General features: G+C 44.2%; 1 protein-coding gene across 1 annotated transcript in view; it reads right to left on the reverse strand.

The window, feature by feature from the left end:
* Window positions 1-27,328, reverse strand: part of stk26 (serine/threonine protein kinase 26) — a 121,548-nt gene that overhangs the window by 16,290 nt on the left and 77,930 nt on the right. Inside the window, exons 3-6 of the mRNA XM_068047868.1 lie at window positions 20,321-20,377; window positions 8,607-8,715; window positions 8,352-8,509; window positions 735-920 (exon numbers count right to left, since the gene is read on the reverse strand). Coding sequence (XP_067903969.1) covers window positions 735-920; window positions 8,352-8,509; window positions 8,607-8,715; window positions 20,321-20,377 — 510 coding nt within the window. The remainder of the gene's footprint in view (window positions 1-734; window positions 921-8,351; window positions 8,510-8,606; window positions 8,716-20,320; window positions 20,378-27,328) is intronic.

A 27,328-nucleotide genomic window follows, 5' to 3' on the forward strand; every position in this document is an offset into this window, starting at 1 on the left:
GAGACGGATGGTAAATACTTTCCGCTTCTGGTGGAACTGTACTGGCACACACAAACTGGCAGAAAATTCTTCTGCTGTTTTGAGCAAAAGATGCAGGGGAAATATGAGGAAGCACTTTTGTTTTACGCAGCGGGTGGTAATGACTTGAAACTCACTGCTTACAAGGGTGGTGGATGTGGAGAAAATCAGTGACTTCAAGAGGAAGTTGGATGACCATCTGAGAAAAATAGACTTGCAGGGCTATAGGGATCGAGCCGGGGAATGGGACTGACAGCACAGCTCCATGGAGAGCCGGCATGGACTCGATGGGCCGAATGGCCTCCTTCTGTGTCATAAATGACTATGACCCACACCATCTCACCAAGAGTCTGACTGCCTGTTTAAATGAACCTCTTTCATTTTCTGTCTGTGCATGGACTGAGATGTAAACACTAGTATTAATTCTACATACCTGAGGCTATTACTCCTCACACCTGTATTGTTTGCTTGTATACAAAGAACATAAGATCTGAGCTCAAAGTACATGGAGCAAATTCTGTCTTAAACTTACAGTTTTATATATTTTTAATTATTTTCCATGCAACAGCTAAGATCCATGGATCATGGGGCAAACTGACAGCACAAAAGCTATGAATGTGTCATGGGGACAAAGAATAGTGGGTTTCCTCCAAACAGACATGTGGTATGTTTAGAATACAAGACTCAGCAGTGAATCCAGACCCTTATATACTTACAAAGGAAGGGTCCTTATTCAAGCATGCATCTACAAACTCCTTAAAGGACTTGCTGAACTCTCCGCCAAGAGTTGGTGGGTTGTTTTTGGGTATATGAAACAGAACCCTCATTGGATGCATGTCTGAATTGGGTGGCTCACCCTTGGCCAGCTCAATGGCTGTAATTCCTAATGACCAGATATCTGCCTGCAAAAAGAGAAAGGAGACATTGAGACACTTAACACACTGTGCAAATACAACTTAACACACCGACATGAAGGAGGCAACACTGGATCTGGTACTGGGAAATGAGGTGGACCAAGTGCCTGTGGGGGTTTAGACTAGTAACCCAGAAAAGCAAGGAATGATAGAAGGTGGAACACCTAGATTGGAACAGGGCTAATTTCTATGCCAAGAGAAAGGATCTAGCCAGGAGAAAATGTGACAAAAGACTAACAGGAAAAACTGTAATGGAACAATGGGTTATCTTTAAGGAAGAGATATTTCAGGTACGGCTAGGTACATTCCAACAAGGGCGGAAGTTAGGGGGAACAAAAATATGGCTCCTTGATTGACGAGGGAGATAGAGATAATGATGAAACAAAAAAAAAAGAGGATGGATGATGCATGTCAGGTGAACTCATCGAGTGAGAATCAGGCCATATACAATAAGCTGACAGGGGAGGTGAAGAGGAAAATAAGACTGGTAAAGAGAGAATATGAGAACAGAATGGCAGTCAACATAAAAGGGAACCTCAAAAATCTTCTACCAACATGTAAATAGCAAGCGAGCAGTAAGAGGTGGAATGGGCCCTATTAGGGACAAAGAGGGTGATATATGCTTAGAGGCGCAGGGCATGGCTAGTATACTTGAGCAGTTTGTATCAGTGTTTACTAAGGAAGAGGATGCTGACAAAATATCAGTGCAAGTGGAGAAAGTAGAGGCAATGGATAGGGTAAAAATTGAGGGGGAGGAGGTACTGGAAAGGCTGGCTATGCTTAGGATAGATAAGTCACCTGGTCCGGATGACTTGCATCCCAGATTGCTAAAGGAAGTGGGGATGGAGATAGCGGAAGGACCTGCCATGATCTTCTAATCTTCCCCAGATATGGGGAAGGTGCCAGAGGATTGGAGAATGGCAAATGCGACACCCTTGTTCAAGAAAGGGTGCAAGGACAGTCCTGGCAATGACAGGCCAGTTAGTTCAACATCAGTGGAGGGTAAAGTTTTAGAACAATAGCCAGGGGGAAAAAAATCAACAGATATTTGGAAAGGTTTGAATTAATTCAGGAGAGCCAGCACAGATTTTTAAAATGCAGATCGTGCTTGACTAATTGAATTTTTTGATGGAGTAACAGAGAAGGTTGGTGAAGGGAATGTGGTGGATGTTGTTTACATGGATTTTAAGAAAGCATTTGATAAAGTATAACATAAAAGGCTGGTAAACAAAATTGAGGCTCATAGAATAGGAGGAACAGTGGTGTCCAATTGGATAAAAATTAGCTTAAGGTCAGAAAAAAGTGAGTCGTGGTAAATGGTTGTTTTTCAGACTGGAGAATGGTAGACAGTGTTGTTCCCCAAGGGTCAGTGTTAGGACCACTGCTTTTTTCTATGTATAAATGACTTGGGTCTTGAAATACAGAGTAGAATTTCAAAATTTGCCGATGATACCAAACTTGGAGGAGTGGCAAACATGAGGATGATATGAACTGTGTGAAACAGGACAAATAGACTAGCAGAATGGGAAGACAAATAGCATATGGAATTTAATACTGACAAGTGGGAGGTGACACTTTTTGGCTGAAGGAATAGGGAGAGGCATAATCAATTTAATGGCACAGTTCTAAAGAGTGTGCAGGAACAGAGGGACCTGGGCGTGTATGTGCATCGATCTTTGAAGGTGGCTGGGCATATTGAGAGAGTGGTTAGCAAAGCATATGGGATCTTCGGCTTCATAAATAGAGGCATAGAGTACAAAAGGAGGGAAGTTATGCTGAACCTTTGCAAAGCTCTAGTTAGGCCCCAACTGGAGTATTGCGCCCAATTCTGGTCACCGCACTCTAAGAAGGATGTGAGGGTCCTTGAGAGGGTGCAGAGGAGATTTACCAGAATGGTTCCAGAGATGGGGGATTTTAGTTACGAGCTCAGGTTGGAAAAGCTGGGTTTGTTCTCCTTGGAGCAAAGGAGATTGAGGGGAGATTTGATAGAGGTGTACAAGATTATGACAGGCTTAGATAAGTCACGACAAGGAAGAAGCTGTTTCCATTAGCAGATGGAACAAGGACTAGAAGACACAGACTGAAGGTTTTGGGCAAAAGATGCAGGGGAACGTGAGGAAGAACTTTTTTATGCAGCGAGTGGTAATGACCTGGAACACATTACCCACAAGGGTGGTGGAAGCAGAGACAATGAATGATTTCAAAAGGAAATTGGACGGTCACTTGAAGGAAATTAACTTGCAGGGCTATGGGGATCGACTGAGGAAGTGGGACTCATTAAATTGCTTCGCAGGGAGCTGGAATGGACACGATAGGTCAAATGGCCTCCTTCTGTGCCGTATAGACTCTTATGACTACAGTGCAGTAGGTCAGCGTAATAACAGAAGAACATAAAGAAGCCTCCATCTTGCTACCCCTTGTAGAGAAGGAAGGAGAGAGAGAAAGTGAAAGAGAGAGTAACAGAGAGAAACAGAGCACAAGAATGAGGGAAAGGGAGAACAAGAGAATGGCAGAGAGAGAGGAGAGAAAGAACAAGTTTACATTCCTATCGTATCATGCAGAACCTCAGGAAGTTGCTATGGGCATTGCAGCCAATGAAGCACTTTTGAAGTGTTGTCATTGTTGTATTGTAGGGAAAATGGCAGCCAATCAGAGCACAGTAAGCTCCCACAACCAACAATGAGATAATGATCAGATATTGATTCCTTAACCAGCATCACTAAAAAATCAATTCAGTAATTTATCTCATTGCTATTTGTGGGAGCTTTCTGTGCGCAAATTGGCTGCAATGTTTCCTGTATTACAAAAGTGACTGCACTTCACGGGCACTTAATCGGCTTTAAAGCAATTTTTTTTTACTCGTTCGTGGGATGTGCGTGTCATTGGCTAGGCCAGCATTTGTTGCCCATCCCTAATTGCCCTTGAGAAGGTGGTGGTGAGCTTGAACCACTGCACTCCTTCTGGGTGTAGGTACCACCACAACATTGTTAGGAAGGGAGTTCCAGGATTTTGACCCAGTGACAGTGAAGGAATGGCGATATGATTCCAAGTCAGGATGGTGTGTGGTTTGGAGAGAAGCTTGCAGGTGGTGGTGTTCCCATGCATCTGCTGCCCTTGTCCTTCTAGGTGGTAGAGGTTGCAGGCTTGGAAGGTGCTGTTGAAGGAGCCTTGGTGAGTTGCAGCAGTGCATCTGGTATATGGTACACACTGCTGCCACTGTGCATCGGTGGTGGAGGGAGTGACTGTTGAGGGTGGTGGATGGGGTGCCAATCAAGTGGGCTGCTTTGTCCTGGATGGTGTTGTGCTTCTTGTCTGTTGTTGTAGCTGCACCCAACCAGGCAAGTGAAGAGTATTCCCTCACAGTCTTGCCTTGTAGATGTGGACAGGCATTAGGGAGACAGGAGGTGAGTTACTCGTCGCAGAATTCCCAGCCTCTGATCTGCACTTGTAGCCACAGCATTTATGTGGCTGGTCCAGTTCAGTTTCTGGTCAATGGTGACCCTCAGGATGTTGATCGTGGGGGATTAAGTGATGGTAATGCCGTTGAACGTCAAGGTGAGATAGAGTCATAGAGTTATACCGCACAGAAACAGGCCCTTCGGCCCATCGTGTCCGTGCCCGCCATCAAGCATCTATCTATTCTAATCCCATTTTCCAGCACTTGGCCCGTAGCCTTGTATGCTATGGCATTTCAAGTGCTCATCTAAATACTTCTTAAATGTTGTGAGGGTTCCTGTCTCTACCACCCCTTCAGGCAGTGTGTTACAGATTCCAACCACCCTCTGGCTGAAAATATTTTTCCTCAAATCCCCTCTAAACCTCCTGCCCCTTACCTTAAATCTATGCCCCCTGGTTATTGACACCTCCGCTAAGAGAAATAAATTATTCCCATCTAATCTATCAATGCCCCTCATAATTTTGTATACCTCAATCAGATCCCCCCTCAGCCTTCTCTGCTCTAAGGAAAACAACAATAGCCTATCCAGTCTCTCTTCATAGCTGAAATGCTCCAGCCCAGGCAACATCCTGGTGAATCTCCTCTGCACCCTCTCCAGTGCAATCACATCCTTCCTATAGTGTGACGACCAGAACTGTACACAGTACACCAGCTGTGGCCTAACTAGCATTTTATACAGCTCCATCATAACCTCCCTGCTCTTATGCTCTATGCCTCAGCTAATAAAGGCAAGTATCCCATATGCCTTCCTAACCACCTTATCTACCTGTGCTGCTGCCTTCAGTGATCTATGGACAAGTACACCAAGGTCCCTCTGACCGTCTGTACTTCCGAGGGTCCTACCATCCATTGTATATTCCCTTGCCTTGTTAGTTCTCCCAAAATGCATCACCTCACACTTCTCAGAATTAAATTCCATTTGTCACTGCTCTGTCCATCTTACCAGTCCATCTATATCATCCTGGTTAGATTCTCTTTTGTTTGAGATAGTCATTGCCTGGCACTTGTGTGGCACGAATGTTACTTGCCACTTAGCAGCCCAAGCCTGGATGTTGCCCAACTATTGCTGCATATGGACATGGGCTGCTTCAGTATCAGAGATGCGAATGGTGCTGAACATGGTGCAATCATCAGCGAACATCCCTCCTTCTGTCTTTAGGGTGGAGGGAAGGTAATTGATGAAGCAGCTGAAGATGGTTGGGCCTAGGATACTACCCTAAGGAACGCCTGCAGTGATTTCCTCTGACTGAGATGATTGACCTCCAACAACCACAACCATCTTCCTTTGTGCTAGCGGAGAGTTTTCCCCGATTCCCATTGTCTCCAGTTTTGCTGGGGCTCCTTGATGCCATACTCAGTCACGTGCTGCCTTGATGTCAAGGGCAATCACTCTTACCTCACCTCGAGTTTAGCCCTTTTGTCCATGTTTGAACCGAGGCTGTAATGAGGTTAGGAATTGAGTGGCCCTGGCAGAACCCAAACTGAGCATCAGTGACCAGGAGCGAGCGTAGCTTGATAGCACTGTCAATGAACCTTGCCATCACTTTACTGATGATCGAGAGTAGACTGATAGGACGGTAATTGGCTGCGTTTGATTTGTCTTGCTTTTTGTGCACAGGACATACCTGGGCAATTTTACACATTGCCAGCTGATGCCAGTGTTGTAGCTGTTCTGGAACAGCTGGGCTAGGGGCACAGCTAGTTCTGGAGTACAAGTCTTCAGTACTATTGTCAGAATGTTGTCAGGGCCTGTAGCCTTTGCAGTATCCAGTGCCTTCAACCATTTCTTGATATTATGTGGAGTGAATTGGATTGGCTGAAGACTGGCATCTGTGATGCTGGGGACATCAGGAGGAGGCCGAGATGAATCCTCCACTGGCACTTCTGGCTTCCCCATTGTTGAGGATGGGGATATATAGTGGAGCCTCCTCCACCTGTCAGTTGTTTAATTGTCCCCCACCATTCACCACTGGATCTGGCAGGACTGCAGAGCTTAAATCTGATCCGTTGGTTGTGGGATCATTTAGCCCTGTCTATTGCATGCTGCTTCCACTGTTTGGCATGCAAGTAGACCTGTGCTGTAGCATTACCAGGTTGACACCTCATTTTTAGTATGCTTGGTGCTGCTCCTGGTATGTCCTCCTGCACCCTTCATTGAACCTGGGTCGGTCCCATAGCTTGATGGTAATGGTAGAGTGGGCGATTTGCGGGGCACAAAGTTACAGATTGTGATTGAATACAATTCTGCTGCTGCTGATGGCCCACAGTGCCTCATGGATGCCCAGTTTTGCATTACTAGATCTGTTTGTCATCTATCCCATTTAGCACGGTGGTAGTGCCATACAACACGATGGTGGGTATCCTCAATGTGAAGATGGGACTTTGTCTCCACACGGACTGCGCGATGGTCACTTCTACCAATACTGTCATGGACAGATGCATCTGCAACAGGTAGATTGGTGAGGATGAGGCCAAGTAGGTTTTTCCCTCTTGTTGACTCCCTCATGATCTGCCGCAGACCCGGTCTAGCAGCTATGTCCTATAGGACTCGGCCAGCTATGTTAGTAGTGGTGCGACCAAGCCACTCTTGGTGATTTCCATTGAAGTCCCCCACCCAGAGTACATTTTGTGCCCTTGCTACCTTCAGTGCTTCTTCCAATTGGTGTTCAACATGGAGAAGCATGGATTCATCAACCGAGGGTAGGGGTTGGGGGGCGGGGGGCAGTAGGTAGTAATCAGGAGGTTTCCTTGCCCATATCTGACCTGATGCCATGAGACTTCATGGGGTCTGGAGTTGATGTTGAGGACTCCCAGGGCAACTTCCTCACAACTGTATACCACTGTGCCTCCACCTCTGGTGAGTCTGTCCTAATAGTGGGACAGGACATACCCGGGGATGGTGATGGCAGTGTCTGGGACATTGTCTGTAAGGTATGGTTCAGTGAGTATGACTATGTCAGGCTGTTGCTTGACCAGTCTGTGGGACAGCTCTCCCATTTTGGCACAAGCCCCCAGACCGTAGTAAGGAGGACTTTGCAGGGTCAACAGGGCTGGGTTTGGTGTGATTGTTTCCAGTGCCTAGGTCAATGCTGGGTGGTCTGTCCAGTTTTATTCCTTTTCTTAGACTTTGTAGCGGTTAGATGCAACTGAGTGGCTTGCTGGGCCATTTCAGAGGGCATTTAAGAGTCAACCACATTGCTGTGCGTCTGGAGTCACATGTCGGCCAGACCAGGTAAGGACAGCAGATTTTCTTCCTTAACGGACATTAGTGAACCAGATGTTTTTTTTTACAACTATCAAAAATGGTTTCATGGTCACCACTAGACTAGCTTTTAATTCCAGATTTTTAGTCGTTGAATTCAAATTCCACCAGCTGCCGTGGTGGGATTCAAACCCATGTCTCCAGAGCATTAGCCTGGGGCTCTAGGGTTACTAGTCTAATGACATTAACACTACGCCACCAGCTCCCCATTGATGTGAGATGTCCTGAGGCTGTGAATGCTGCCTTATAAGTGCAAGTTGGTACATTATTTAGAGTTGACAGTTGTCTGGGGAAACTAACCAGAACTTGTCTTGAAATGGCTTTCTGTCTAATTGTTCACATAACAGAGGTGTATTTTTAAAACTATGTAAGGTGAATAGGGGAGAGACTATTTCCTCAGCTGGGGAATCAGTGATGAGAGGTCATCAATCTAAAATGGTCATTAAGAGAAAGAGGCATTGCTGAGCCAAACTAGGTCAGTGAGCACACAGGTGATGGGTGAAGACGATTTGACGCAGTGAATGGCTTTTAAGGGTAAAATGGATAAATATTTCAAGCATAAGAAAATACAGGGCTATGGGGAAAGTGGGATTAATTTCAGATTGCCTGCTAAGGGCCAGCACTGATACAATAGGCCAAATGGCCTCCTTCTCTGCTGTAGATTTTGACAGTTGCAAGCCAGCTGTTGTGCCACTCTTACCTTTGAGTCATAAGCAGATTGTTGAATGACTTCTGGTGCCATCCAGAACGGCGTGCCGACAAAGGTGTCCCGTTTAATCTGCGTGTCTGTCAGTTGGCCGGCCACACCGAAGTCTGCCAGTTTAACATCGCCTTGCTCAGATAACAAGACATTGGCAGCTGGAAGAGCAAGAGAAGGAAGACAAAAGGTTGAGACACCTTTCACACCACATTACACAGAACAGAAACCCGGTCGGGCTCAGTGATCCCAGCATACCCTTAATATCCCTGTGGATCTTTTTCTCAGAGTGCAGATAGTCCAAGCCTTTGAGGATTTCCTTCAGCATGGTCGCAATTTGGAATTCATCGAAGGGTCCAGCTTGGAGCTGAAAGAGAAACTTTCATTACAAACCTGCAATTATACACTCATCTTAATTCAATTCACCTTCTAATACATTCAGATGCGCAGCTCTATCTGAGTGTCATGGTGATCTTCTTCCTTGGCTTTTGAGGAAGCACAAAGAAAGATTGATCAAGGTATTGGTAGCCTTGACAAGACCTAACCTGCTGTGAAGTGGCAATTGTGGCAATAATGACTTAAGGAATACGAGCAGTACTTTAAATGTGTTCCTTACAAGAGGTCATTCAGTGTTCAAGAAACGTGTATACACAGTGAGAGACTGGGGTGAAGGGTACATGAAGGGATAAAAATCACAAAAACACATCTCAATTAGTTTAAGAGACCATCCCCTGAAGAAAGGATTCGCCTTTTATGACTGGAAAAGGTCCGTCTGGCTAGTTCTAGGAAATATCCCTTCAATTTGCTGATACAATCAGCCCCCAGTCTGCCTTCCTAGGCTGCCCATTCCATAGCTCCCATGCTCTATGTACACAAGTTACATCTAACCTGTCTGTTCACCCTCCCTCTTATAAACCTGAGGCTCTGCCCTCTCATTGCAGAGTCTATGACTGCGTTAAATATATTGATGCTAATCTTATCTATACCCTTCAAGAGCTTGAATCCATCTAGAAGGTCTCTGCTCCAATGTAAGTGTTTCTAGCTTCTGCAGTCTCTCCTTGAATCTCAGATTCCTGATCCTTGCTATCAGTTCAGTTAGAAAGAAAGACTGAACTTGCACTTTTATAATACATTCATAACGTCCCAAAGCACTTTACAGCCAATGAAGTAGTTTGCGAAGTGCAATCTCTGTTGTAGTGTAGGTGCCAGCCATGGCTTAGTTGGTAGCACTCTCACCTGAGTTACGAGATCGCGGGCTCAAGTCCTGTTCCAGAGACTCCTACTCCAGGCTGATGCTCTAATATAGTAATGAGGGAGTGCTGCATTGTTGTAGCTGCATTGCTTTTCAATGCACTCATAATACGATGACCAGCATTGTATGAATACTAAAGGTGAAGCCAGACCAGTTAGTTATCACAGTTGCCAGGTCCAGCACATTGTGTTACCTGGCAATGCACCTACAAGAAGCAATAACTGAACATCGGTCATGTCTTTACTTTAACAATTGGCTGCCCATGTGCGTTGAAACAAGTAGCTGATCAATGTACAATTAAATCCAGCAAAACAAATGACCACTCTCTTAAACTGACTAAAGGAATTAATCTATTGGTTTCATATAATGACTTATCTTTAAACTGTCCCAACATATATCCACAATATTGCCCGTTTTCATCCATACCTAGAACCAGAGAATGGTTACAGCACAAAAGGAGGAGGCCATTCGATGCTTCATGTCCATGCTGTTGCTCTGCAAAAGCAACTCTGCTAGTCCCACTCCCCCACTCTTTTCCCACAGCTCTGCAAATTTCTTCTCTTCAGGTAATTATCCAATTTCTGTTTGAAAGCAATGATTAAATCTGCCTCCACTGCAGTCTCAGGCATTCCAGATCCTCCCCACTAGCTGCGTAAAACAGTTTTTCCTCATGTCGCCTTTGGTTCTTTTGCCATTCACCTTAAATCTGTGTCCTCTGGTTCTTGACCCTTCTGCCAATGGCAACAGCTTCTTATCGAATCTCCCCTCAGCCTTCTCTTCTGTAAGGAGAACAGTCCCAGTTTCTCCAATCTATCCATGTAACTGGTTCCAGGGATAAGGGTCTTCATTCTTGTAAATCTCCTATGCCTTCACATCCTTCCTGAAGTGTGCCGTCCAGAATTGGACACAATAGTCCAGTTGAGGTCGAACCAGCGTTTTATAAAAGGTTAACCATAACCTCCTTGCTTTTGTACTCTATTCCTCTATTTATAAAGCCCAGAATCCCATATGCCTTAACTGCATTCTCAACCTGCCCCTGCTACTCTCAATAATATGTGCACATACACCACAAGCTCCCTCTACTCCTTTTAGATCTGCATCCTTTATTTTATATTGCCTCTCCTCAGTCTTCGTACCAAATTGTATCACTTCACACTTCTCTACATTAAATTTCATCTGCCACGTCTGTCCATTCCACCAGCATATGTCCTCTTGAAGTCCATCACTATTCTCCTCACAGTTCACAATACTTCCAAGTTTTGTGTCATCTGTAAATTTTGAAATTGTGCACCCTAGTCTAGATCTTTAATATATATATTAAAAAAGCAGTGATCCAAATACTGACCCCTGGTGAACACCATTATTCCTCCAGTCCAAAAAAACAACCGTTCACCACTACTCTGTTTCCTGTGTCACTCAGCCAACTTCATATCCATGCTGCTACTGTCCCTTTTATTCCATGGACTTCAACTTTGCTGACAAGCCTGTTATGTGGCACTTTATCAAATGCCTTTTGGAAGTCGATGTACACCACATAAACTGCATTACCTTCATAAACCGTCTCTGTTACCTCACCAAAAAACTCAAGCAAGTTAATTCAACACGATTTGCCTTTAACAAATCCGTGCTGACTTTCCTTAATTAATCCACATTTGCCCAAGTGACTGTTAATTCTGTCCCTGTCTCAAAGCTTTCCCACCACCGAGGTTAAACTGTCTGGCCTCTAGTTGCTGGGTTTATCCTTATACCCGTTTTTGAACAAGGGTATAACATTTGCAATTCTCCAGTCCTCTGGCATCACCCCTGTATCTAAGGAGGATTGGAGGATTATGGCCAGTGCTTCCGTAATTTCCACCTTTATTTCCCTCAGTATCCTCGGATGCATCTGATCCAGTCCTGGTGACTTAGCAACTTTAAGTATAGCCAGCCTATCTAATACGTCCTCTATCAATGTCCAATGTCTCAACTACCTCCTCTTTCAAAATGATTTTGGCAGCATCTTTTTCCTTGGCAAAAACAGATGCAAAGTACTCATTTAGTTCCTCAGCCATACCCTTTGCCTCCAGGCGTAAATTACCTTTTTGGTCCCACCCATCCTTTTATTACCTTTTTACTGCTTAAATGCCTATAAAAGACTTCTGGATTCCCTGCTATGTTACCTGCCAGTCTCTTCTCATACCCCTTTTGCTTATTACTTTTTTCATTTCCCCCTGAACTTTCTATCTTCAACCTGGTTCTCATTTGTATCATCAACCTGACATCTGTCATACATACTCTTTTTCTGCTTCATCTTACTCTCTACCTCTTCCATCAGCCAGGGAGCTTTGGCTTTGTTTGTCCTAACTATACTCCTTGTGGGAATGTCCCTCAACTGTACGCAGACATCTCTTTAAAGGCATTCCATTGTTCTGTTGTAGTTTTGCCTGCCAATCTTTGATTTCAATTTACCTGAGACAGAGCCGTTCCCACCCCAGTGAAGTTGACTCTCCCCCAATTAATTATTTTTACTCTGGATTTCTCCTTGTCCTTTTGAATAGCTAACCTAAACCTTTTGACACTATGATCAATGTTCCCCTACTGACACTTGATCCGCCTCATTCCCCAGAACCAGATCCGGCAATGCTTCCTTCATCATTGGGTCAGAAACATACTGATCTCCTGAACACACTTCAGAAACCCTTCCCCCCTTTCTGCCCTTTAATCAGACTGGAATAGTAAAGTTCCCTATTACTTACACTATTGTTTTTGCACCTCTCTGTAATTCTCTTGCAAATTTGTTGCTCTATATCTTTTTCCACGAGCTGGTGACCTACACAATAGTGTAATAGTACCTCATTGTATCTTAACATTAACCAAATAAATTGTGTCCTTGACACCTCTAGGACATCCTCTCACTCCAACCCCATAATATTTTCCTGAATCAATACTGCCACCCCTCCTCCTTTCTTTCCTCCCTAACTTTCCTGAACATCTTGCATCCAGGTATTTAGTGTGCAGTCCCGTCCTTTTTTTGAGCCAGGTCTCTATTACCACATCATATTCCCGCATGCCAATCTACGCCTGCAGCTCACCAACCTATTTACATGTACTGTAAACCTAATTTAGACTTTATTGCATTCCATTTTACTCAGACTTCGCCTGATGTCTTATTATTTCTTACGCTAGTGCTATTCGTCTCTCCCAGCCCTTTGAGCATTTCGTTTTTCCTTTCTCATGTTACATCCTGGTTCCCATCTGCCTGCAAAGTTAGTTGAAACCCTCCTCAATAGCACTAGCAAAACGCCTTGCAAGGACATTGATCCCAGCCCTGTTGAGGAGCAATCCATCTGGCCTGTAGAAGTCCCACCTCCCCCAGAACCAGTCCCAATGTCCCAGGAATCTAAAGCCCTCCCTCCTGCACCATCTCCAACCAGGCATTCACCTGCTCTATCCTCGAATTTCTGTAATTACTAGCGTGTGACACCAGGAATAATCCAGAGACTACTACCTTTGAGGTCCTGCTTGATCCTTCCTAGCTCCTTAAAATCTGCTTGTGGGACCTCATTCCTCTTTCTCTCAATGTTGTTGGTACTGATATGGACCACGACTGCTGGCTGTGCACCCTCCCCTCTCAGAGTGTTCAGTAGTCGCTCAGTGACATCCTCGACCTCGACACTGGGGAGGCATCATACCATCCTGGATTCATGTCTGCAGCTGCAGAAATGCACGTGTGTTCCCCTAACACTACTGCTTTCCCAATCTTCCTCCTGCCCCCCTGTACAGCTGAGCCAGTCATGGAACCATGGACCTGGCTGTGGCTGCACTCCCCAAAGGAAACATCACTCTCACCAGTATTCAGAATTGAATACCAGACGAAGAGTGAGATGCACTCAGGGGACTTCTGCACTATCTGCCTGGTCCTCCTTGACTGCCCCATCTGCCTGGTCCTCCTTGACTGCCCCACAGTCATGCATTCCCTTTCTGCCTGCACACAATGAAGCTGCAGTGTGACCACATCCAGCAACGTGCTGTGCACAAAACTCTCAGCTTGTAGAATGCATCACAGTGACTACAGATAAAACCCAGAGTTCGAGCTGCTCCAGCTAATAACACTTCCTGCACGAGGTTGTCCAGGACACAAGAGGATATCCTGGAGTTCCCACATAGAACAGGATGTACACGCCACAGGACCGAAACACTCTGCCATGCCTCTATTTATTAGACTATTGACCGACCTAACACACAACAGCCAAAATCCTAATTCAATTTATCACGTCCTAACTTCCATGCCATCCACAACCCCATACCCAGTCCAGGGCTGCTTGACGATCACACCAATCCACAACAACCTTGGTTCGCTCCCCATCAACCAGTACATCAATTTCAAATTCCTACATCCTTGGCCTCTGTCACTCTTGCACCTTATCCATTGTTGCTTTAAGTCTAGCCACCTCTGCATTGGCTCCTCCTCCTCATCAGCGTCAGACCTTATAGCCATCTTGCCTCTGCTCCCCAGGACTCCACCTCGTTTCCTCTTTCCCTGCATTTAAATACCGTCTCGAAATGTATCAATTCAACCACGGCCCTTCTTCACCTCTCCTAACCACCTGCACCTTCTCAGTGTCCACAGCTTCTTTCTGGAGTGCCCCAGGATATTTTTTCTATGTTAAAATTGCTATATAAAGCCAAGCCGTTTGCTGGAGTTGCATGAGTATAGTTGGTTACCGGTAATAGTAGGAAATAGTCTGCTCATAATCCGGGGAACCATAGATAGTTCTGCCTGTGTTAGACAATATCACAGCCCATCTACCAGCAGTCACCAAGTTTCCCCCTTACCTGAAACAAACAATCTCTTACTTAAGAATATCGGAGTGACAAAAGACCATTTAACCCAACACATCATAAACACCCATGTTAAATTCTGATACAGAATTTACCCTAAAATATACCTGTAAATATGTTCAGCAGCACTCCAAATACCACTGCTCTGATAGCACATATTCAGTGCAAAGACTTCAATACATTTGTGGAAAGTGTTTGCAGATACAGTTTCAACTAAATGAGAAATGAACGTGGAATCATAATTTTCCCATTTCTACATTTAAGTATCAAGTAAATATGAAATTAAAATCAATAATATTGTAACTGGAAATGTAACAGGAATTCACGGCACAGGTCATCAACATTTGCGATTTTGTACCATTATTGTAGTGAATTGATTTGGTTCATTAATCTTACTACTCAGAGTCACTGCTAGAGGGCGTGCAAAGTTTATAGCTTGCAATTTCACAATCACATTGACAAATCGGGCAAAGTACTGGGTGCCCTATAGTTTGGAAAGAGCTAATCTAGCAGCTAAAACATAGCCATTGACGCTGCCTCTTACCATTCAAACTCAGCCCTTCAGGCAGCTGATAGACCTCAACACAAGCGGAAAGCACCAACCCTGCCGATAGAGACAGTTACCACCAACCATTCTCCCTGAGGAAAGCCAGCAATCACCAAACCACCCCCTCAAACAGCGAGCAGACACTAACCAGCAGTTGCACAGCAATAACACAACCACCATCGCTCTACTTGTTACCCAACGTCTTTCCGCACAATCATTTGCAAAATACAATAAAAACTAGCAATCCATTTCCTCAGTTTGTGTGTGACCACAAAACAGTCCAGCAACACACAAACGCCAAAATTAAATCAGATTTAGGGTGCAGTCATACTGTCGATGCAAAGCAATTTCCACTTGGCAGAATGCAGAGGTGACAGTATAACTCAGGAGTCAGACTGGCAATTGAAAGAGCACTGATGTTCCCTGTAGGTGGGACACCAACATCCCCTATCCAGGTGAAATGCTAAGCCGGGCCTGGCACAGTTTGGGCTGGATTTTGTGTTGGAGGAGGGGCTCCCAACGCCAGGCCGAAAAGGCAGGGGAAGCCCCGCCTCGGCATTTTCGCAGCCCACCCACCCCCACCACCACCCCCCCAACCCGCCCAGAGCAATCCTGCAATGTTTTTAAGCGTATGCTTCAGGAGGGAGGATCCACATCCCTTTAAAGGCAGGGATCCCGCCTCCATGAGCTGCTGGCCAACCAGAGGCCTAACAGCTTAGCAGTATCAGCAGCGCCATCAGGAGCGGTGGCCACTGCCAGTATTGCAGAGGCCTCAGACCCAGGGCCAGTGGTGGAACACTGGGACCCAAGGTAAGTGAGGCGGGATTGCTGGGGTCAGTGTGGAAGGCCCCGGCGAGGGGATGGCTGGTCTTGTGGTCCAGGAGGGGGGGGGGGTCCCTGGGGTGCATTGGTTCCTGATGGGGTCTTCCATGGGCCACAAATTTCCCATGGAGGAGGGAATCCTGCCCCCCCCCACCCACCCACAAGCCCACAGAGAGGGTGCCTCATTTAACAAGGCATCCTCCCCGCATGACAGAGGTAGCTCCCTCCGACCCCCCCCAGCCACTGGTAAGATCCCAGCAGCGGCAGGAAGAGGTCCTTAATTGGCTGTTAATAGGCCACTTAAGGTCATCAGCCTAACCCGCCCCGGGAAGATCACTGGGCAACGGGGAGGCAACGGGCCCTCCGCTCCGCCATCCACCCCACCACGATACTCTGTGCCCCACCTCCTCCCCACACTCCAGACTCTGATTCCACCTCTGGCTGGGGTGAGGGGGTGGGGGGGGTCCGTAAGATCCAGCTCTTTGGGTGGACAGGAGAATGCCAGATGATGCACAATGCACCAGAATTCATTCAGCTCCCGCCACTACCTCCAACCTCTGGTTGTTTCAAAGGGGAATCATAGTTTGCTCTGTAACTGTAAAAGTATCGCCAACCTACTTTGCAAAAGACATCCTCAGTATGGGCTTGCTTTAGATCAAAAATAATTCAGTGATAAACTGCAGCAGAGGCTATGGGTGAGGTTGCATATCCAGGAGAGGGAAAAGCCCAGGGTAATGTCCAGCTCATTGGCCAAAGCGATACACCATCAGAAATCAGGGCTCCTGTGCAGAGACAAGGGACCTCAAAAGTACAAGGAGAGAAACCAAGGGGTTCTGCCCTTCAATGCAGGGTATATAGCAACACTACATATAGATCACACGTTTGAATACGTAACCTCCACATTTAATGCACTATCACCTTCACCTTTCTTGAAATGACAATTTATTCTCATCGTACACGAATAAAGACACGTGCTTTGGAACACACAATCACAAATGGTAAGAAAGAGGAAGAAAAACTATGATTTTCACTTTAAAAAGCTGAACTAGAAGCAGAGCTTAAATGGCTGAAAGATGGCCAGGAAGCATTAGATAGCTTTTCTTTCGAGCTCATGCACTGGGTTGCAAATGTCTCCTGAATTGGGAGTCAGAGTGTGACCTCAAAAGGGTTTGCAATGAGGCCAGTAGGAGGTGGATTTCAACAAAGCTAAAAAGCAGGACAGGTCTTGGTAAGTTACATTGAATGCTGTTCAAGCTGTCAATCTAAATCCAGAACTATTTCGAGCTCTAGCACAGCCCACTGCCCAACGGTAAAGAAAACCACAAGTTGGTGTACAATACACAAAGCCTTCTGCATAACAGGAAGCTAGAAAGGTTCAAAGGTAAAGGAACATTGAGGTCATCATGAAGCACAATTTTATATCTTGAGAATTTGGAATTCTCCACTTGAAATAATGGACACCACCATTACTTAAAGAGGGAGCCTCACCATCCATTCCCTTCGCTCATTTTACCATTAGTCCCCTTTTCATTCCCCCTTTTAACAGTCAAAGAGCCATAAAAAAATTCAAATGAATCATTAACCCAGCTGCTTTTCTCCTTCTGTATGTTAGCTGGGATTTAATGGGGTCCAGGGAAACTGGCTAAACATGGAATGACAGTGTAAATATAATCACTACCCAGAGTATTTAAACAACCTGTATATTACACTTATGTCAATTCACCTTCCTCACAAGGTCAGGCTCTATCATACCTCCCAGTCAATCCAAGCTGATATTTTCACTACTTGCTATTTGAACAAATAAACTAGGGAATATGACGTGCTGTTCAAGATTCACTGGAGATTTACAATATTACAGTGACAATATTATAACATGCATATCCATTATTCTGCTGCATTCAGAGGTCCATTGGTGGATAGATTGGCAGCTGCTGGCAAATCCCTGGCTTCTCCTTAAATTTAGAAAACCAAGCCTGCCTTTCTTTCTCCTGTTTAGAAAGTAAAATACTTCTGACACTAGGCCTCGGCCCAACTATCTTCAGCTGCTTCATCAATGACCTTCAATCATAAGGTCAGAAGTGGGGATGTTTGCTGATGATTGCACAATGTTCAGCACCATTCGCAACTCTTCATATACTGAAGCAGTCAGTGTAGAAATGCAGCAAGACCTAGACAATATCCAGGCTTGGGCTGATAAGTGGCAAGTAACATTCATGTCACACAAGTGCCAAGCAATGACCGTCTCCAACAAGAGAGAATCTAACCAACTCCCCTTGACACTCAATGGCATTACCATCGCTGAATCCCCCACTATCAACATCCAAGGAGCTACCATTGATCAGAAACTGAACTGGAGTAGCCATATAAATACCGTGGCTACAAGAGCAGGTCAGAGGCTAGGAATCCTGCGGCGACTAACTCATCTCCTGACTCCTCAAAGCCTGTCCACCCATGTACAAGGCACAAGTCAGGAGTCTGATGGAATACTCTCCATTTGCCTAGGTGGGTGCAGCTCCAACAGCACTCAAGAAGCTCGACACCATCCAGGACAAAGCAGCCCGCTTGATTAGCACCCCATCCACAAACATTCACTCACCACCACCTTCTCAAGGACAATTAGGGATGGGCAATAAATGGCCTGGCCAGCGACGCCCACATCCCATAAATGAATTTTAAAATTTTTTTAAAGTACAATATTTTGAATGTGACTGACACAAACTTTTATGTGCACATATCCAACAGAGGTTCACACAGAAATACAGAAAGATGAAAGGGAGATAAACATTTCTAAATTGTAAAGCAATAATCATTGCAACAAATTAATTTTATAGAGCAGAATGACTGACAGTGGTGCCAGTAGACATTGAACTGCACTGTGTCAGCCAATGGGTGAAGGCGGGATGGGACATACGCAGGATTCACTGTAAATTCTCTTTGCTAAGCAAACGGAGCCTTCCCTCCCAACCATGTAACTCATCTTTCCTGATTCACACGTTACCAACGCTCCTAGCTCCTCCTTGATGCTGCTGTCCCACTCCAGAGACTTGAGCCCAATATCTAGGCTGACACTCCAGTGCAGTACTGAGGGAGTGTTGCATTGTCACGGGTGCCATCCATATGCCCTCTCAGGTGGATATAATAAAAGGTCCCTTGGCAATATTTCCGCTAAGAGCAGCGTCCTGGCCAAATATTTATCCCTTAACCAACATTACTAAAAACAGATTACCTGGTCATTATCACAATGCCTTTTGTGAGTTCCTGCTGTGTGCAAATTGGCTGCTTGGTTTATTTACAATAGTGACTACAATTCAAAAGTACTTCAATGGCTATAAAGGCTTTGGGAGGTCCTGAGATTATGAAAGGCACTATATATATATATGCAAGTCTTTCTAGTTAACAACCCTACAGAGCTAATGTTATGTGAAAATACCATACACTAAAAGCGAGAAGCGGTCTTACGACGATTGTCCACAGGGAATTGTCAGCATGAGACAAATTAGCCAAGCATGCAAGAAAATGGAAGGAGCAGAAATTACTGATCAGAACTGATACCAGGGAGCGTGGAGACTACATTTCAGTTATCGGGGATTGATGTGTGTAATTCTGTTCTGTGTTTCATGTTATAACCAAACACATTGATTATCTCACCATCTTAAGTGCAAGTTGGTATCCATGTGATTTAATGGGATGAGACTGGGGTCACCAATCCTCCTGGAGTCTTATTGAATATATTGTTAAAGATTCATCACCCAGACGCTCCTGCTAGCAATCCAGGGAAAAAAAAATTACTGGGACATTTTCTTCTGTTTCACTCCAGATGGACTCTCAACAACAGGGCTGCAGTAACCCCAGAATGCAATGGGGCCCTGGCCATGCGGTGGATAGAGCTGGTTCTGGAGTGCAGAGGATCATGGGTACTGCAGCCATCATTATCAAATGACCGATATATTGGGTAACAATGGTGGCAGCTTAGGGGCGGGAAAGCCATGGGTGGTCATGTGATGAAACATCCCAGAATACAGTCCAACCAACATTGGCATTCCAACCCAGGACACATTTACTTGCAGCGTACTCAGCAATATAGAATAGAGTGGGTAGAAATCAAACTTCCGAATCAGGGCAGGCATTCCACGCTCGTCAGGATCATCAACATTCCCTTACTTTCAAAACATTCCTATATTTTCCATTCCCCAGATTTGATTTGTGGGTAATGTGGAAAGCAACTTTTTTTTTCCAAAAATTCTTTCATGGGCTGTGAGCATCACTGGCAAGGCTAGCATTTGTTGCCCATCCCTAATTGACCTTGAGAAGGTGGTAGTGTGCCCAGGAGCAAATTAGCCTTGTGCCAGGAACAGAAAGGAGGGTTCGTTAGAAAAATCCAGAGGTGGTGAAATGGTTTTCGAGTTCATATCCTAGCCCGACCTCCTTGGCCAGCGAGCAACACTAAAGGCTGCAGATTCAAGCCACTCCATGGAGACTTCACACATAGATTCCCTGTGACAACAGTCAATGAATAAATGATATACTTACCAGATCCAAGGCTGAACCACCTCCCAAATATTCCATTATGATCCATAATTTCGTCCCCTGTGAACATCAAGGTACAACATTTATTAGTTGTGTTAGGAAATTTCTTTTTTTGTAAAATATGTTTTAAAGAACTTTAATTTGCATTATGGACATTGAGTTATCTGGAGTTTGCTGAACTTTGTGGGTTTTTTTTTAAAAAGGGAAGGTCAACAGAAAGTTTGGGACTAAGTGAAATGTAAAGAGACTGGAAGGCCACTGTGTCCAAATAATCCAGCAGAAGTTGTGATTTTGATGTGGAAAAAATGTTTGTAAAGGAGTGACAGGACAAGATTTATGGTTGTCATGCGACTTACTTCTGAACAGTTTGATTTCATTTTCACCTGTTAAAAAATTCAGTTGCTGCTTGCCTGCCAGGAGAAGCCAACTGATATCTTTCTCTCTTGAAAAGAATTCCTGCATCAAGTGTGTTTACTATTTCCTCCTGTATTTGAAGAAACCTTTACTGCTATAAGATCTAAGAAAATCCTTGTTGCTGCTTCCTGCTGTAAAACCTGACTGCAGCTTTCTGTGGTGCATCTCTTGGAAAGTCTACCCAGACTGATCAATAACATTGCCTGGAAAGAATGGTTAAAGGAAGATCCCATTGACAGCCACTTATTTGCCTTTGGGAGACCTCAATGAAACAAAGATCTTCTTTCCATACCTTCTTTTCAGCTTGTTTTTTTTTTATTCCTTCTATTTCTTGGTAACAGCTGTAAACAAAAAGCCCTTTTTTTCCCAGTTATCCAGTTGTGAGAATGTGTGTGTAAGGGCCAGGATAAATAAAGGGCTTTAACATTTCAATTTGTATGTATGCTTTACTTCATTATTGGTTCAAACTTGGTTTATAATAAACCGATAATTTTGCTGTTTATTAAAGAGTATCAGATTGACTGATTTGGTAAGTTGGAAAATTTAAATATATACTGAATTAACAGTACACTCCTCCCACTTCGGTTATAATGTGCTGATATAAGCAGAAGCTGAACACGCATCAAACTCATGTCTCCATACCCTGCCCTGCCCTGAGTGGCACCAATGTTTGTAGCCAGTGAACAACACTGCATTGCTACCAAATAAGAAACTTGCAATTTCTGGGCCTTTTACCTCAGAACAGATATTTTTCTGTTGCCATTTATTTTTATTTGCTTTTGGGATGTGGATCACACTCATTAGGCCACATTTTATTGCTTATCCCCAATTGCCCTGCAGAGGCAGTGTGGGCCTCCACCACGCTGGGTCAGCTGTGGCTCAGTGTAATGTATCCACGTTTGCCGACGATACAAGTTAGGTAGGAAATTAACCTGTGAGGAGGATGCAAGGAGGCTGCAAAGAGATAGAGAGAGGTTAAATCAGTGGGCAAGAATGAGGCAGATAAGGTGGAAAACTGAACAATGTGGATACATTGGTAGGAAAAATAGAAAAGCAGATTATTTTTTGAATGATGAGAAACTGGGCAATGTTGGTATTCAGAGGAACCTGGGTATCCTTGTATACAAATCACAAAGTTAACATGCAGTTACAGCATGCAATTAGGAAGGCAAATGGTATGTTAGCCTTTACTACAAAGGGGTTGAAGTACAAGAGTAAAGAAGTTTTACTGCAATTGTACAGGGCCTTGGTGAGACCACACCTAGAGTACTGTGCGCAGTTTTGGTCTCCTTACCGAAGGAAGGATATACTTACCTGAGAGGGAGTGCAGCAAAGGTTCATCAGACTGAATCCTGGAATGAGGGGAGATTAATTACATTCCCCAGAGGGAGAGAAACATCGACCTGAAATGTTAACTCTGTTTCTCTGTCTACAGATGCTGCTAGTCCTGCTGAGAATTTCCAGCATTTTGTGTTTTTATTTCAGATTTCCAGCATTATTTTTCTATATTCCCTCGAGTTTAGAAGAATGAGAGGTGATCTCATTGAAACATATAAATTCTTAAGGGGCTTGACAGGATAGACGCTGGGCGGATGTTTTTCCTGGCTGGGGTGTCTAGAACATGGGATCACAGTCTCCGAACAAGGAATCAGCCATTTAGGACTGAGATGAGGAGAAATTCCTTCACTCAGAGTTGTGAATCTTTGGAATTCTCAATCCCAGGGAGCTTTGGATGCTCAGTTGATGAGTATATTCAAGACAAAGAGCAACTGATTTTGGACACCAAGGGAATCGATAGATTATGGGGTTAATATGGGAAAGTGTAGCTGGGTAGAAGATCATCCATGATCTTACTGAATGATGGGCCGAATGGCCTACTCTTGCTCCTAATGCTTACGCTTTTACGTTGTGGGTAGCACCCTTGCCTCAGAGTTAGAAGTTTCTGAGTACATAATCTGTGCTGATATCAGTGCAGTACTGAGGGAGTACAGCCAGAAAAGCTGCCTTTTGGATCAGCCATTAAACAGTTGGACATAAAAAGATCCCCTGCCATTATGTGGATGAGGAACAGGAGAGGTCTCCTGGTGCCCTGGCCAATATTTATTGCCATCGCTAAAAGAGATTATCTGGTCAGTACCACACTGTTGTTTGTGGGAGCTTGCTGTGCTTAAATTGGCGTTCATGTTTCCTATATTAAAACAGTGACTACACTTCAATAGTACATAGCTGGTTATAAAGCACTTTTGGACATCCTTGGGAAGTTCTTTGTTTCTTTCTTGATATTAATGTTTGCTAGGCTGCTTTGCAGGCTGTGTGTAGGCCACCCATGAAGGACATTAGCGAACTTGTTGGGTTTTTAAAAAAGTGACAAACCTGCATCAATTTTTTTTTGGAATCGGTACCAGTCCACAAATTAATAGATTTATTTAATTAATTTTTTTCAACTTGCCTGGGTAGGACCCTGAACTCGCAACCTTTACATGGCTAGTCCAGTACCATAACCAGCAAGTAACCCTGAATACAAGGTACGCCAACTTACAGCTGGCTACTTTCACATGGACAAGGTGCTGCATGACACTGGATCATTTGGGGTCACAAACAGGATCACTGCTCTATAGTGGCTGAAGTCCCTTCTTGTGTTGCATGGAATTCCCAAATTTTTAAACAGTGTTTTGGTGATCGAATTCCACAATTCTGCCAGCTTTTCTGAGTAAACTATAAATCAGTGTGCAGCAGAATCACACACTGGTTAATCAGTTAATCAGTTTTTAATGGGCCGGAGTTGGTAGTCAGTAATGAAGTAATGGTGCTCACTGCTGGGCTTGCTAACAATCTCTGTGGCATGGATTTCCCATTCCAAATGTCAGTTTGAATCTGGTGCCAAGTCAATGTATTTCCAGTTGTCCAGCAACAGTGAGGTCATCAAGCAGGTTAAGCAGCCAATCACATTGACATATTTTCAAAGACAGTACAAATGCGCTGAATTTTTCACCTTAAATTTAATGTTTTACAGAGGGATCTAAATGATTAGGATATACGCACAGGATTAAGGCCAAAGCTGAAATATCACAAGCAAACTATATTTGAAAATTGTTATTTTTTTTCCATCATAATGGAGAAACTTGATGTTTCCCCAAATATAAAATTACTCTTTCAGGGTCAGTGAGGATGTTTAGAAGGAAATTATGAACACAGTACACTGTTAAACATCCAGTTACACCTCATTCAACAAAGGTGCAACTTTTTCAAGGGCTTTTACAGGAAGATCAACAGCATAAAAGGGTAAATTCTGGTCAGTTCAGTGATTTCTAATTGATTGCAGAATGGGGGAACCTCAACATCGTAACCTCGGGAGAAGTGAAGAATCACCAAGAGGAACTTCTGGATTTCCGCGTTTAACCACGCATGTGCAAGCTCCAGAAGTTACTGTCAGTTTCAGAGGAGTAATGATGGTGAATGCCAACAATTTTATCATCATTACTACTGCAAAATCTGGGCAAATATACTGTCCCACCTTGTCCTCTATCAGATTAGCAGCTACTTTCATTTAAACCAAGTAAGAAAAATGGTTAAAGTTTGTCAGGAAGTATTAAACCACACACTGTTAAATAGATTAATACACTGGGCAATGAACAGAAAATGACTAACTATACAACAGGGCACCTGGAGTGACAGGGAAGGGGGTGGGGGAGAAGAAAGGGGGAAAGAGAGACACAGACAGACAGACAGAAAGAGAAAGGAAAAAACAGTGGGCAAGCACATGAGAATCAAGAAAATAGAGAGAGAGTGAGAAAAAAAAAGAGAGACAGACAGAAAGAGAGAGAGACACAGAAACACAGAGAGAGAGAGAGAGAGAGACAGGGAGGAATACAGAAGGAGACAAAGAAATCCAGAAACAGAGAGGGTAAAAGAAAAAGAGAGACAGACAGACAGACACAAGTGCAGAAAGGAAGCACTCTCGTCTCTGAATCACGAAGTTCTGGGTTCAAGCCCCACTCCAGGACTTGAGCACAAAAATCAAGGCTGACACGCTAGTGCAGCACTGAGGGAGCGCTGCACTGTCTGAGATGCTGTCTTTCAGATGAGACATTAAAGCGAGGCCCCATCTGCTCTCAGGTGGGCATAAAAGATCCCATGGCACGATTTTCAAGTACAGCAGGGAAGTTATCTCCGGTGATGAAAGGTCACAGACCTGAAACGTTAACTCTGCTTCCCTCTCCACAGATGCTGCCTGACCTGAGTATTTGCAGCATTTCTTGTTTTTATTTCAGATTTCCAGCATCTGCAGTATTTTCATTTTATTATATTGAGTTATCCCTGGTGTCCTCGCCAATGTTTATCCCTCTACCAACATCACATAAACAGATGATCTGGCCATTATCTCATTGCCGTTTGTAGGAGCTTGCAGTGTGCAAAAAATAGCTGTCGTATTTCCTACATTGCAATAGCGATTACACTTCAAAAAAAGTAGTTAATTAGCTGTAAAGCGCTTTCAGATGAAAAGTGGTCACGAAACGCACTATATAAATGCCAGTCTTTATTCCTTTATTTTCCACACAGTAAAATACAGAAAATAATAGCGCAACAAGAATCTGGTGATAAATAACCCCTTCAATGTTTGCCTTTCTCAAACACACTTCACATTCAATTAGAAGGTCTGGGAGAAGAAATACATGACTTGGCTAAGATACATCATACACAAGGTTTACAGAAAAACAGATTAATTTGCAGTAGTCCACAAAACACTGGGAACAATCCCAATCCCAGAATACCACGGAACAGAAACCGAACTTAATGTAATTTCAGTCACCATTTGACAGGGGGTCCGATGAATTAAACTATTCATGGAAAAACACCAAATTTAAGATGCAGACTGGCAGATCGGGACACTGTGCCTTCAGTTCAATGCTACCATGTCAATGCGACATGACTCTATGCACTAGAGACGGTCACCGCTACTTCAAAAACCAAACAAGGCTGCGAAGATCAAATCGCTAAAATTCTAGAACATTCTCCCAAGTTACGGGGAGGTTTATGCGGCTCACTGAGTAGCACACTCACCTGAGTCAGAAGGCTGTTGTTATAGTCCAAAAAGCCAGTTGGTGAAGGATGATACTGGAACCAATCTTTACTCAGTCTTATATTTATTTACAGAGTGAAACATTACAAGCATATACCTCCTAACTCAACTCCACACTGAATTAGAATTAGAATTTAGAATTAGAATATTACAGCGCAGTACAGGCCCTTCGGCCCTCGATGTTGCGCCGATCATCTGACCTACACTATTCCATTTACATCCATATGTCTATCCAATGACCACTTAAATGCCCTTAAAGTTGGCGAGTCTACTACTGTTGCAGGCAGGGCGTTCCACGCCCCTACTACTCTCTGCGTAAAGAAACTACCTCTGACATCTGTCCTATATCTTTCACCCCTCAACTTAAAGCTATGTCCCCTCGTGTTTGCCATCCTCATCCGAGGAAAAAGACTCTCACTATCCACCCTATCTAACCCTCTGATTATCTTGTATGTCTCTATTAAGTCACCTCTCCTCCTCCTTCTCTCTAACGAAAACAACCCCAAGTCCCTCAGCCTTTCCTCGTAAGACCTTCCTTCCATACCAGGCAACATCCTAGTAAATCTCCTCTGCACCCTTTCCAAAGCTTCGACATCCTTCCTATAATGCGGTGACCAGAACTGCACGCAATACTCCAGGTGCGGCCTCACCAGAGTTTTGTACAGCTGCATCATGACCCCGTGGCTCTGAAACTCGATCCCCCTACTAATAAAGGCTAACACACCATATGCCTTCTTAACAGCCCTATTAACCTGGGTAGCAACTTTCAGGGATTTATGTACCTGGATACCAAGATCTCTCTGCTCATCTACACTACCAAGAATCTTCCCATTAGCCCAGTACTCTGCATTGCTGTTACTCCTTCCAAAGTGAATCACCTCACACTTCTCCGCATTAAACTCCATTTGCCATCTCTCAGCCCAGCTCTGCAGCCTATCTATGTCCCTCTGTACCCTACAACACCCTTCGACACTATCCACAACTCCACCGACCTTCGTGTCATCCACAAATTTACTAACCCACCCTTCTACACCCTCTTCCAGGTCGTTTATAAAAATGACAAACAGCAGTGGCCCCAAAACAGAACCTTGCGGTACACCACTAGTAACTAAACTCCAGGATGAACATTTGCCATCAACCACCACCCTCTGTCTTCTTTCAGCTAGCCAATTTCTGATCCAAAGCTCTAAATCACCTTCAACCCCATACTTGCGTATTTTCTGCAATAGCCTACCGTGGGGAACCTTATCAAACGCCTTACTGAAATCCATATACACCACATCCACGGCTTTACCCTCATCCACCTGTTTGGTCACCTTCTCGAAAAACTCAATAAGGTTTGTGAGGCACGACCTACCTTTCACAAAACCGTGCTGACTATCGCAAATGAACTTATTCTTTTCAAGATGATTATAAATCCTGTCTCTCATAACCTTTTCCAACATTTTACCCACAACCGAAGTAAGGCTCACAGGTCTATAATTACCAGGGCTGTCTCTACTCCCCTTCTTGAACAA

The sequence above is a fragment of the Heterodontus francisci genome, chromosome 15, assembly GCF_036365525.1.
Source record: "Heterodontus francisci isolate sHetFra1 chromosome 15, sHetFra1.hap1, whole genome shotgun sequence".
Classification (NCBI taxonomy): Eukaryota; Metazoa; Chordata; class Chondrichthyes; order Heterodontiformes; family Heterodontidae; genus Heterodontus; species Heterodontus francisci.